Below are 12,896 nucleotides of genomic sequence, written 5' to 3'. Positions count from 1 at the left end.
GCAGCCTAAATGCATTTCTTGAACAAGTCGCAAGGGGTTTATAGGGGGCTGTCTGAGTGATGCTGTTTTATAATGAGGAAGTAATTTTGTGAACAAATTTTTGTTCAGCATCATTTCAAACAGCCGCCTACAAACCCTTGCCCAACCACTCTGTGCTGCCTTCTCCACTGCAGTTTGGTCTTAGCACTGGGCCCAGCCTGTGGAGCTCAAGTCCTGGCTGCCACTTGGTTGCTGTGTGACCTAGGGCAAGTTAATGAACCTCTCTGAGCTGCAATTTTCTCATCTCTAAAGTCGGGCTGAGTGCAGGGACTCAAACATCTGTAATCCCAGCACTTTGGGAGGCCGAGGCAGGTGCATCACCTGAGGTCAAGGAGTTCAAGACCAGCCTGGCCAACATGGTAAAACCCCGTCTCTACTAAAAATACAAAAATTAGCTGGGTGAGGTGACGTGCACCTGTAATCCCAGCTGCTCAGGAGGCTGAGGCAGGAGAGTTGCTTGAACCCAAGAGGCGGAGGTTGCAGTGAGCTGAGATCACACCATTGCACTCCAGCCTGGGCGACAAGAGCGAAACTCTGTCTCAAAATAAATGAATGAATGAATAAAAATGAAATGGCTGGGCGCAGTAGCTCACGCCGGTAATCCCAGCACTTTGGGAGGCCAAGGCGGGCAGATCGCGAGGTCAGGAGTTCAAGACCAGCCTGGCCAACATGGTGAAACCCTGTCTGTACTAAAAATACAAAAATTAGCTGAACGTGATGGTGGGCACCTGTAATCCCAGCTACTCAGGAGGCTGAGGCAGGAGAGAATCGTTTGAACCTGGGAGGTGGAGGTTGCAGTGAGCCAAGATCACGCCATTGCACTCCAGCCTGGGCGACCAGGGCAAGACTCCGTCTCAGGAAAAAAAAAAAAAAATCGGGTAATAATGGTTCTCACCACAAGGGGTAATTCCGTGGACCAGATGAGTGAGTGATACAGGGAGCGAGATTAGCACAATGCCATATTTGGTCAATTCTACTTCCCCGTTACTACGTTCATCACTGTTACGATTCTGGTTTAGTAAGATGCTTGTTACCAATCCTTCTGCAGCCCTCAGGTGAGTGGGTTCCACCTGTCACCTGCAGAGACATCCCAGTCATGTATATGAGCCACTGCCAGCCATTAGCTGAGAGGTGACCCCTGCATGTGGCTTCCCAAGATGAGGTTATTCCAATGTCCTCCAGGGCAGCCCAGCTGTGACCAGCTTGGAGCCCTGGGAGGGGTTATCACAGCGGCCCTAGGGGTACTCGATTTCAGACTCTGGTCCCATGAAACTGGGACTGGCATCACAGGCGAGTGACCTGTACAGTCATCCAGGATCACTCCCTCAGAAAGGCCCTGTGCTTTGGCCTGTAATCCCAGCACTTTGGGAGGCCGAGGCAAGTGGACAACTTGAGGTCAGGAGTTTGAGACCAGCCTGGCCAACATGGTGAAACCCCAGATCTACAAAAAATACAAAAATTAGACAGGCATGGTGGTGTGCACCTGTCATCCTAGCTCCCGGATTCTTGGGAGGCTGAGGTAGGAGGATTGCTTGAACCCGGGAGGCGGAGGCTGCAGTGAGCTGAGATTGCACCACTGTACTCCAGCCTGGGTGACAGAGGGAGACTCCATCTCAAAAGAAAAAGAAAGGCCCCATGCTTTTTAAAGCTCTGCTGCTGGCCACGTGCCATGGCTCACACCTGTAATCCCAACACTTCAGGAGGCCAAGGCAAGAGGATCACTTGAGCCCAGGAGTTTGAGACTAGTCTGGGCAACATAGAGACCCCATGCCTCACTGTCCAAGTCTCTACAAAAAGAAAAATGTAAAACTTAGCCTGGTGTAATGGTGCCTGCCTATAGTCCCAAGTACTTAGAAGGCTGAGGCAGGAGGATCGCCTGAGCCTCGGAGTTCAAGGCTACAGTGGGCTATGATCATGCTACTGCACCCCAGTCTGGGTGACAGAGCAAGACCCTGTCTCTAAAAGGGGGGCGGGGGGAGGGGGAAGAAAAGATAAAAGCTCTGCTATTGTGGTCTGGAAAGTCTTAATACTTTTCTAACGAGAGACCCCACAATTTCATTTGCGTGTGTCCTGGAGCCCATCCTGCTGGGGGATGGAGGAAGGAGCGGGGGCGGAGTCAGGCCTGCCGTGGCCCGCCCTGCTCTTCCTAGCAGATAATTTTGCCCTGACCTTTCCCAGGCTGGGACAGAACAACCTGCCTCCTCTTGCCCCAAGCCAGCCTGCACTCTGAGCACTCAGGGTATTAAAAGGACAAGCCGTGAAGCCATCAACTGCCCGGTCCCCCGGAGTCTGGGAAAAAAATGCCCCCTGCGCCCATCCACACTCTTTTTTTTTTTTTTTTGAGACGGAGTTTTGCTCTTGTTGCCCAGGCTGGAGTGCAATGGCATGATCTTGGCTCACTGCAACCTCCGCCTCCTGGGTTCAGGCAATTCTCCTGGCTCAGCCTCCTGAGTAGCTGGGACCACAGGCGCTCACTAGCACGCCCAGCTAATTTTTGTATTTTTAGTAGACACAGTGTTTTGCCACGTTGGTCAGACTGGTCTCGAACTCCTGACCTCAGGTGATCCACCTCCTCAGCCTCCCAAAGTGCTGGGATTATAGGCATCAGCCACCGTGCCCAGCCCACACCCTTTTTCTCTCTCCTCTCCGGCTGCCTGGAAGGGCTTGCTTGGGCTGGGAGCTCATCCTTCCTGCTGGGGCCCGGGGCCTCGGATACCCTGACCCGACCCCACCCACCTTGCCACCAGCCCTGAGCTCCGGGCACCTCCGGCCAGTCCCTGGCAGTTGGTGGGGGACCATCTGGACTGCCAGGGCCACTCCCTGCCTTCCTCCTCCTCTGCCATCTGATTGTGGACCCCACACACGCCTCCTGCACTGTTGTTTTAATTAAACTCCGAGGAACTGGGCAGAGTGTGGTTCGCGATGTACATTTTTGTTTAATTAGGTGTTCTCGGTAGCATCAGGCGGCCGAGACCTCCCCCTGCACCCTGGCTGGCTGCTGTCCACACATGCTTATGGGGACCCCTGCGGGGCCACATATACACGGGAATTGCTCGCACGTGGACACGTGGGCACAGGGGCAAGCGTGAGCACATACATGCGGCACACATGTACCCACGCAGGAATGAAATACAGGGTTCCCTCGTAGGCATACGGGCATGCATAGACACGGGGATGCCGACAGACCCAGCTGTGGGCACCAAGACCAATTGAGCGAGGCCCAGTCATTTTGGCCCTCATCTCCGATGATGTCATCAGTAGCCAATCAGAGCCACTTTCAAGGTCGTCCAGGTCCCTGGCCCAGAAAGGATGGACAAGAGGCCTGAACCGCCTCAGACAGCATCCAGCCATGCCCCCTTCAGGGCCCCGATGGGTTCAGACCTGGTTGAGTGGAGGGCTTTTGCAGCCGGTCCCGCTTAGCTTCTTCTGAGCTCAGCCAGGCCTGGGTTCAAATCCTTGCTACATGCTGGCTGTATGACCTGGGACAAGTGTGTGACTGCCTGTGCCTCCGTTTCCCCCTCTATGGAAAAGGCTTGGAGGAGATCACAGGTTCCGTTGCCTGCGCTGCGCCTGGGATGCTGTTAGTGCTCAGGGCTTTCCACTGGGGCGTTTCCCATCCAAGCAGTGACCCCCGAGCTGGAACTGCCACTCTCTCGTAACCCTGGGGAGGCAGGGATTGATTCTGGCTTCCCCTCCCTGCATCCTGCCCACCTCTCCCTTGCCCCGTCTTGGTCTCCTGCCTTCCTGCTGCTTGCCTGGGGCTCAGTTTCCTCCCAAGATGGTGGCCTCCTGCCCACCTCTGTCCACAGCCACCCACCCCTGTGCCCCATGTCCCATCTGGGCCTTTGTAAGCAAATACATGTGTATTCTTTAAACAAACAGAAACATTGTCTACACCAGGAAGCAGCACACTTTTTCTCCAGAGCACCAGGAAGTAAATATTTTTGGCTTTACAGGCTGGACGGTCTCTGTCGCAGCAACAACCCAAAACTCTGCCATTGTGTTGGAAAAGCTGAGAAACGAATGGGCGTGGCTGTGTGCCAATAAAACTTATTTATTTATTTATTTATTTATTTATTTATTTATTTTGAGGTGGAGTCTCGCTCTGTTGCCCAGGCTGGAGTGCAGTGGCGCGATCTCTGCTCACTGCCAAGTCCGCCTCCCGGCTTCACGCCATTCTCCTGCCTCAGCCTCCCGAGTAGCTGGGACTACAGGTGCCACCCCACCAAGCCCGGCTAATCTTTTTTGTAGTTTAGTAGAGACGGGGTTTCACCATGTTCACCAGGATGGTCTCGATCTCCTGACCTCGTGATCCACCTGCCTCGGCCTCTCAAAGTGCTGGGATTATAGGCGTGACCCACCGTGCCCGGCTGATAAAACTTTATTAACAAAAACAGCTACAGGGCTGTTTTTGCAGCCCTTTACCCCCTCCACTCCAGCATTCCTACCAGATGCAGAGGAGCTGCCTATTTCTTGGTCTTAACAGCACTGCGATTTGTCACTTTTTTGTCACTTGTCCATTGGAGTGGAGTTGGGGGGGTGGGGGGGGGCAGGGGGGGCACGGTTGTTAGTCTGCCCTACATGGCTGTTTCCTAATCCCTTTTTTTTCTTTTTTTTGAAACAGTCTTGCTCTGTCGCCCAGGCTGGAGTGCAGTAGCACGATCTCAGCTCACTGCCACCTCCACCTCCTGGGTTTCAGCGATTCTTCTGCCTCAGCCTCCCAAGGAACTGGGGTTACAGGCACCCGCCACCATTCCTGGCTAATTTCTGTATTTTTAGTAGAGACGGGGTTTCACCATGTTGGCCAGGCTGGTCTCGAACTCCTGACCTCAGGTGATGCACCTGCTTCGGCCTCACAAAGTGCTGGGATTACAGGTGTGAGCCCCCACGGCTGGCCCATCTTGGTTTGTAGAGCACCCTGGATGCAAGGCAGCCCGTCACTTAGCTGGCTCACCTCATCACCTCAGCCCAGAAGCATGTTCCCACCGCTCAGGGAGCTCTGGGACCAGGAGATTCCAGGGACCTGAGTTTCTCCTCCTCGTCCCCACTCCCCCCCGGCCCCACATCACCACCGGTCTCCATTTACCATGAAGGGGAGCTAGAACCTCACCACCCAAGAGGGATACTGAGCGCTGGAGACTTGGTGCCACTCACTCACCTGGTGCTGGAGGATTGAGTGCTCAACCAGGATTGAGTTGTTTGTTCATTGATTGAGCTCCTGCTGTATGCCCGGTTCTGCGCTGGGTGCTACGGACGCCGTGGTGACGCAGATGCACCGTTACAGATAGAGTTCCCTGCTGCAGAGAGGACAGTGAGGAGTGTGGGGGCATTTAGAGCAAGGGAGTTGGAGCTAGTCCCAGGTGGTGTTCCCATCAGTAGACAGATGTGGGAACGGGGATTCCAGGCTGAGGGAACAGAACAGGTGACCCGAGGGAGGGGGCTTGATGACTTTGAGAGCCGTGGACCAGGGTGACTGGGCCAGAGAGAAAAAGAGGAGGGAAGGTGGCAGGGGCCAGCAGCGGGCAAGCAGGCGGGGTTCCTTCTGAGGGTGGCCGGACCACAGAAGGGTGTACAGCGGGGGAGCAGTGTGGTTTATGTTTAGAAAGGCAGGTGGGCGCGGTGGCTCACGCCTGTAATCCAGGCACTTTGGGAGGCCACGGCAGGTGGATGATGAGGTCAGGAGTTCGAGACCAGCCTGGCCAACATGGCAAAACCCCTTCTCTACTAAAAGTACAAAAATTAGCTGGGCGTGGAGTGCATGCCACTGCCTTCCAGCCTGGCCGACGAGTGAGACTCCATCTCAAAAAAAAAAAAAACAAAAAAATAAAAACGGTGTCCTCTGGGCCAGGCACAGTGGCTCATACCTGTAAAATACCTGTAATCCCAGTGCTTTGGGAGGTAAAGGTGGGAGGATTCCTTGAGCCCAGGAGGTCGAGACCAATCTGGGCAACATGGTGAGACCCTATCTCTATATTTTATTTATTTTATTTTTATTTTTAGTTTGATTTTTTTGAGACTGAGTCTCACTCTGTCGCCCAGGCTAGAGTGCAGTGGCGTGATCTTGGCTCACCACAACCTCCGTCTCCCGGGTTCAAGTGATTTTTCTGCCTCAGTCTCCCGGGTAGCTGGGATTACAAGCAAGCACCATCATGCCCGGCTAATTTTTGTTTTTAATAGAGACAGTGTTTCACCATGTGGGCCAGGCTGGGTCTTAAACTCCTAGCCTTAAGTGATCCACCTGTCTCGGCCTCCCAAAGTGCTGGGATTACAGGCATGAGCCACCGCGTCCAGCTGATTTATATGTATATATCTCTTTTTAAACATTTTATAAAAGATAAAAAGAAAGGCATCCTCAGGCTGCTGTAAATGAACCCACTCAGCACTGTGGACCCTGGGGCCAGGTTTGTGCTTATATGTAGCAGGGTGTAGAGCATCTCTCAGCCCCACCCAGTCCATTCTAGGAGCACCCACCCCCAAGTCCTGACCCCCAAGTTGTGACAACCTCAGATATCCCCAGACATCACCCAGTGTCTCCTAGGGCAGCAGAGTCACCCCCCAGTGAGAAATACCGTTCTAGCTGGCTCAGCTCCCTCACACGAGCCTCCCCCTTGTACAGAAGAGGGACCCAGCCAGGTGCAGTGGCTCATGCCTGCAATCCCAGTGCTTTGGGAGGCAGAAGTGGGAGGATTGCTTGGGGCCAGGAGTTTGAGACCAGCTTGGACAACACAGCGAGACCCCCTCTCTACAAAAATTTTAAAAATTAGCCAGGCATGGTGGCGCATGCTTGTAGTCCCAGCTACTCAGGAGGCTGAGGCAGGAGGATCACTTGAGCCCAGGTTGTTGAGACTGCAGTGAGCTATGATCGTGCCAGTGTACTCCAGCCTGGGCAACAGAGCAAGACCCTGTCTCAAAAAAAGAAAGAGAACTGGCTGTAAAGGATGGCACCCAGGGCTGAGGTCACGCAGCCAGGGAGGAGCTGGACCCGTGGCCGGGCAGTCCCTGAGCCCCAGGCTCAGGAGTGGCTGTGCAGTGCTCAGAACCATGCCCATTTCTCTCACGTCTCTGCCCTCAGAGGACCAGCTGCCCTCTGGCTTCCCCAACATCGACATGGGCCCACAGTTGAAGGTGGTGGAGCGGACACGGACAGCCACGATGCTCTGTGCAGCCAGCGGCAACCCTGACCCTGAGATCACCTGGTTCAAGGACTTCCTGCCTGTGGATCCTAGTGCCAGCAATGGACGCATCAAACAGCTGCGATCGGGTGAGTGAGGGTGGCTGACAGGACATGGGAGCCTTGGAGGGCAGCAGGGGGTGGGGAGCATCTCCAGGCCCCAAGTTCTGGGGACTACTGGAGGACAGACAGAGACAGTGTGTGGCCGTGGCAGGCGTTGGCTCTGGGGGAGTGGGGTCAAATGTCTTCAAAGCCGCACACTGAGAATATTAGGGGGCACAGGTGGGCATGAGTACTGGGGAGCTATAGAGGGTGGTAGAAGACTAGTGCTTCAACACCTGGCCAGTGAAGATATAATGGATGCAGACACGCACAAGGATGGGGAGTTATATAGGGCCATGGGCGGGGAGAGTGTCTCCCATGCTCAGGCAGTGAGATCACAGCTGTCACCCACAGACAGTTGTGGGTGATAGGAAGCCACTGAGGGGGCTGGGCGCAGTGGCTTATGCCTATAATCCGAGCTCTTTGGGAGGCCAAGGCAGAAGGCTTGCTTGAGGCCAGGAGTTTGAGACCAGCGTGGGCAATGTAGCAAGACCCTCATCTCTGAAAAGAAAGAAAGCCGCCAAGGATGGTGGGTATCGGCAGTGCCCAAGCAATGGGAGACAGACAGGCAGAAGTGTCGGTGAGCCATGGAGGGTGACAAGGGGAGACCAGCTTCAATGGGTATGTAATAGGGAGCTATGGAAGGTGGCAGAGAGAGAGCATCCTCTACAGAAGCATTAGGCATGTCCAGTGAGAATACAGTGGGGCCCAGACAGGCAGAAGTAGTGGAAGCTGTGTAAGGCAATGGCAGGTGTCCAGAGGTGACAAGTAAGGTGATGGGGAGCCATAGAAAACTACAGGGAGAGAGTTTCTCCAAGGCTGAGCAGTAAGAACATCATGGGACAAAGACAAGAGAGGTGATGGCGGGGCTTCAGGTCTGTAAGGGGGCACAGACGGGCAGTCCAGCCTGTCTGTTCAGGCCCTGGCTGGGCTAGGGAGACCTTGGGACAGAGCCTTGGAGACGGGTGGTTCCACCATTGTGTCTCCACAAAGCACCCACATGGCCCATCTGCGGGTCCATCTGTCTGGGGGGCTGTGTCTGCGTGTGTGTCGTCCCCCCGCTTCACGACATGTCCACGTGTGCATGTCTGGGCTCCCTGTGCCGGCCTGGCCTGCCTCCCGCGTGTGGGCACAGGTGTGCAGGCCTGGCTGCTGTCACACACGGGCCTCCCTTCCCCCGCCCGGAGCAAAGTGTCCGCCTGCATCTCGGCCACACGTGCACCCACATTGCAGTCACTCCCGTGCCTGTGCACACAGGGCAGTGATCCGCACATGCGCCTCTCAGCCTGCACCTCCCTAGTGCTCGTGCGTGGGGACACACGTGGTGGGGATGTGTCTCCATACATTGGGAGCACACGTGTGGCTGCACATGCGTGTTTGTGTGTGTCACGGATTTACTGTTTTCAGTTGTGCCGGGCTTGACGCCCTGCCTTCATTCAGGTCACTGTTGAGATCACCCCGCACCTCCACACACCCCTCTTTTTGCTTTCTCTCTCCCCTTCCTCCGAGGATCCCGCCACGGAGCCCCCTTTGCAGCAGTCCCTCCCCGAATCATCCCCAGCGCCCCGCACTCACTGCCCATCCTTGCCCCCCACCAAAGAGCCTACCTACCTGTTCTCCGCTTTCTGCTCCTCCTCCTTAGTGAAAACCAAGCCCCAAAAAGATCAGACGTGGAGCCCAGAATGTCTTCCTTGGAGAGACTCAGACCTCACACTGGGGGGACAAATCGCCTCCTATCTCCCACCCTGGCTGAGGATGTTTGCAGCTCATAGGCCTCTGCAAGCGGGGGGAGCGGTGGCCTCAGTTTCCCCATAAAACATGCCTATTTCCTTGTGTTCTGGTGACCTCTCCAGGATGGAATGTCTAGCGCCTGCTAGGTGCTCAGTGAACATAAGCCACTTTAGGAACCATAAGAAATGTTGTTGTTATTATTCTGAGCGTCCCCCTCCCCTCCCCTGCCCCCCCCTCCTCAATGAGGACATAGGATTCTTCGTAACCACCCGTTAATGTTCCTGTTCTCTTTTCTTATCCTCCTGTTGTAAACGTTCAGAAACCTTTGGTAAGTCTGATTTCATCACCACGTCAACAACTAACGCCCCATCCCCTTTGTGCCCCTTCTGCCCCCTTCTCCTCACCAGACTAACAGCCACCGTGATGGTAACTGTGACCCACTCTGCCTGGTATGTTTACTAACGCCCTCTCCCTCCTCCCCACGACTGGCCCCTCAGCCCTCCCCAGCTGGCACTAGTGTGCGGCAGAGAAAGAAACCCAAAGGAAAAGAGGAAAAGAGACAAGTCCACCCAAAGGAAAAGAGGAAAAGAGACAAGGCCAGGCAGACCTCAAAGTGGAGGCTGAGGGGGGTTCAGAGGCATCCTCCGGCTCATGGAACTTCGCACCTAACAACGTTTCCTCCTGCACTTTCTTCTTGGCCTTAGCCCTGCTGGAAAAGGATTTAATTACAGAAGTTTGGGGGCTGGGGCTGGGCGTGGAGTGGAGATTTTTCCAGCCTAGCTGCTACTGGGCACTTCTCATCCACTTTTCTCAGCATTCAGCCTGAATCTCCTGAAATCAGTTGTGGGACTAATTTATACTAAAGTGAGAGTGACTGATAACAGCCTATGATATCAGTCCCTTCATCTCTCTCAGGGTGGGAGGTGGAACACCTTTTAATGGCTGAGGGATACATTGTTTCCACTTAATAGAAAAGCCCTGAGTGATTTGGCCAACTTGAAAAGACTTCTTTTTTTTGAGACAGTCTTAAATCTGTCACCCAGGCTGGAGTGCAGTGGCACCATCTCGGCTCACTAAAGCCTCCACGTCCCCGATTCAAGCAATTCTCCTGCCTCAGTCTCCTGAGTAGCAGGGATTACAGGCACCCACCACCACACCCGGCTAATTTTTGTATTTTTAGTAGAGACGGGGTTTCACCATGTTGGCCAGGCTGGTACCCCAAACTCCTGACCTCAGGTGATCCACCTGCCTCGGCTTCCCAAAGTGCTGGGATTACAGGCGTGAGCCACCACGCCCGGCCTGAAAAGACTTTCTTTAACCCTAACTTCCACCATCGTCATCCCAGTGTCCTAGCAAAGGCCAGCCTGGATTTCCGCTGACTCGGATTCCAGTTCTCCGGGGTGTAACTTTAGGCAAACTTCCATTTGCTCCCCTCTAAAGGGTGCAGAGTGGCCTCACGAGAACACCTCGAAAGATAATTCAGGGACCCCAAAAAGTTCAGGCCAGAAGCTCCTCATCCCAGGAGGCTGGAGAGCTAGGCTCAGTGCCCACCCCTGCCTCATGATGGGACCTCAGAGATTCCCCTCTGAGCCTCAGTTGGCCCGTCTGCAAAATGGGTTTGGGCCACGCAGTAGGAGCTGCTTTTTCACGTGTCTGGCCACTCCTGGCAGATCGAGGTCTTGGGATCTTCTTGGCCCCAGCCAGCTGAGTTATCAAGTTATCGGCCATCAGCAGCAGAGAGAAGGGGGCCCAAAACTTCTCCCTGGATCATGAGCAGAGGGGGTAACGTTCCAGTCCCGAGCCACCTTTTCCTGCTTTGCAGTTAACCATCCCTGCCTCCAAGGCCCAGATAAACAGGTCTTTCCTCTTTTCCTCTTGGTAAGAAGGCTGCCAGGCTCTCCCCGTCCCTCCTACTCGGCCTGTCTGTGACACCCTTCCTTGGCTGTATTAATGCCCGGCGCTGGGGCACTAACCCCACCCACCTCCCTGTCTCTAACAAGATAATTCCTGTTGCTCCTTGTCCCCTCCTAGTCTGGACTTGAAAGCAGTCTCTTGCTGGGCTCCCTAAGAAGGAAAGAAGGAAGGGGGGGTGATGAACCTCCCTCCCTCAGCCCAGAGGGAAGGCCACCAAAGGGCCAGGCTGACAGACCTTCCCTGGGCATAGAGACACCCCTCACCCATCCAGAGAGGCTTCTAGACTCCATCCCTCCACCCCCAGAGATTCCCGCCTTCTACAGGAAACCCTCCTGCTTTGACAAGCCCTCAGACCTCACCCTGCTCCTAGGAGGCCTCTCCTAGCTTCCTCAGCAAAGCCCGCAGGGTCCGTATGCCCAGGGCTGGCTCGATCCCCTCCCTGGGGCAGAGTGCAGAGGCCTGGCTTACGGCCCAGCCCAGCTTCCCTGGGGCCCCCCGGCCCCCCACGACCGCCTTGTGACATTCACCTGGTTCTCTCTGCTTCCCTTACAGAAAGCACTCCGATTCGAGGTAAGAGGCTCCTCACTCACCCACCCACTCACGCTCGCTCTTGCTGCCCACTCAGCCCCTCAGGCTCCACAGGGCCTGCCCCCAGGCCCCCTTCCATGCGTGTCCGCCCTGCCACCACCTTTGTTCCACTCAGTGTTAGTCCGGTCTCTGCGTCTGTGTCTTTGTCTGTGGCCAGGGGGCTGAATGTGGCCGAGGTGACACCTCAGGTCACCTGGCTGTGGAAGGCGGGGGGCTGTCTCCCCCTCTGGGAAGGACCCTACCTGGCAAGACCCCCAGAGTGCTGGGAGCCCCATGTGGTTTAGCCACCTCTAAAATGAGCATGCAGGCCGGGCGCGGTGGTTCACGCCTGTAATCCCAGCACTGTGGGAGGCCGAGGCAGGCGAATCACCTGAGGTCAGGAGTTCAAGACCAGCCTGGGCAGCATGGTCAAACCCCATCTCTACTAAAAACACAAAAATTAGCCGGGCATGGTGGTGGGCGCCTGTAATCCCAGCTACTCAGGAGGCTGAGGCAGGAGAATCACTTGAACCTGGGAGGCAGAGGTTGCAGTGAGCCACTAAGATCATGCCACTGCACTCCAGCCTGGGTGACAGAGTGAGACTCCTCAAAAAAAAAAAAAAAAAAAAAAAACATGCAAAGTGGGCCTTCCAGCTCCACAATTCTTTCTGATCTGGAGGTTCTAACCCAAGGACACATAGAGACATGCGCTCTCAGGTCGGTCTGCTCCATCCCTTACCCCCCACCCAACTGCTGCCTCAGAGAAGAGCCAAGAGAAGGCCTGAGTGGGAACCTGGGGAAGAATCAGTGTCCAGCCCTACCTTTGCTACAAATGCTGTGTGACCTAGAGCAGTCTCCTGACCCTCTCTGGGCCTCCTTAGTGATGGGGAGATACTGCCTGCTTCCCAGAATCTCGAGGTCAAGGGAGAATAGGCAGTGCTCTATGGGGGCGGAGTCTTTATCCATGACCTCCAGAGAGAATCCCCCAATCTGTGGGTCCGTGTCATTTCTGTGGGATAGTCACAAACAAGGCTGGAAAGCTCAGTCTGGATTTTTGGACCCCTGGTGCCATAGGCTGTGATTGAAGCCTGTGATTCAAACACATTTGGGGATATTCACTCATCTTCATTTCCTCATGGTCGACAGGCACTTGGGTCCAGGCCTGTGATTCAAACATACTTAGATATGTTACACTAAGTTTTATTTACTTATGAAAACAAGGACTTTGATCCAGGCCTGTGATTACAAACATACGTGTGGAAACTTTTGCCTTATTTTTTATTTGTGGGCACTCAAGTTTTTATCAAGGCCTATCATTTCAGATATACTCAGCTTCATTTACTTGTGAAAATGAGGGACTTGTTTCAGGCAT

The 12,896-nt window shown here is 54.6% G+C and overlaps 1 protein-coding gene across 14 annotated transcripts in view; it reads left to right on the top strand.

Moving 5' to 3' along the window:
* The window catches only part of PTPRS (protein tyrosine phosphatase receptor type S), a 135,815-nt gene that overhangs the window by 67,470 nt on the left and 55,449 nt on the right, over positions 1-12,896 (top strand). For all 14 annotated transcript variants that reach the window (XM_055371359.2, XM_055371358.2, XM_055371357.2 and 11 more), the window contains exon 5: positions 7,112-7,300. In XM_055371359.2, coding sequence (XP_055227334.1) covers positions 7,112-7,300 — 189 coding nt within the window. The remainder of the gene's footprint in view (positions 1-7,111; positions 7,301-12,896) is intronic.

Source organism: Gorilla gorilla, chromosome 20 (assembly GCF_029281585.2).
Source record: "Gorilla gorilla gorilla isolate KB3781 chromosome 20, NHGRI_mGorGor1-v2.1_pri, whole genome shotgun sequence".
NCBI classification, from domain to species: domain Eukaryota; kingdom Metazoa; phylum Chordata; class Mammalia; order Primates; family Hominidae; genus Gorilla; species Gorilla gorilla.
Note: the sequence above shows the minus strand (reverse complement) of the source record. Positions and strands in the feature narration are given on the sequence as shown.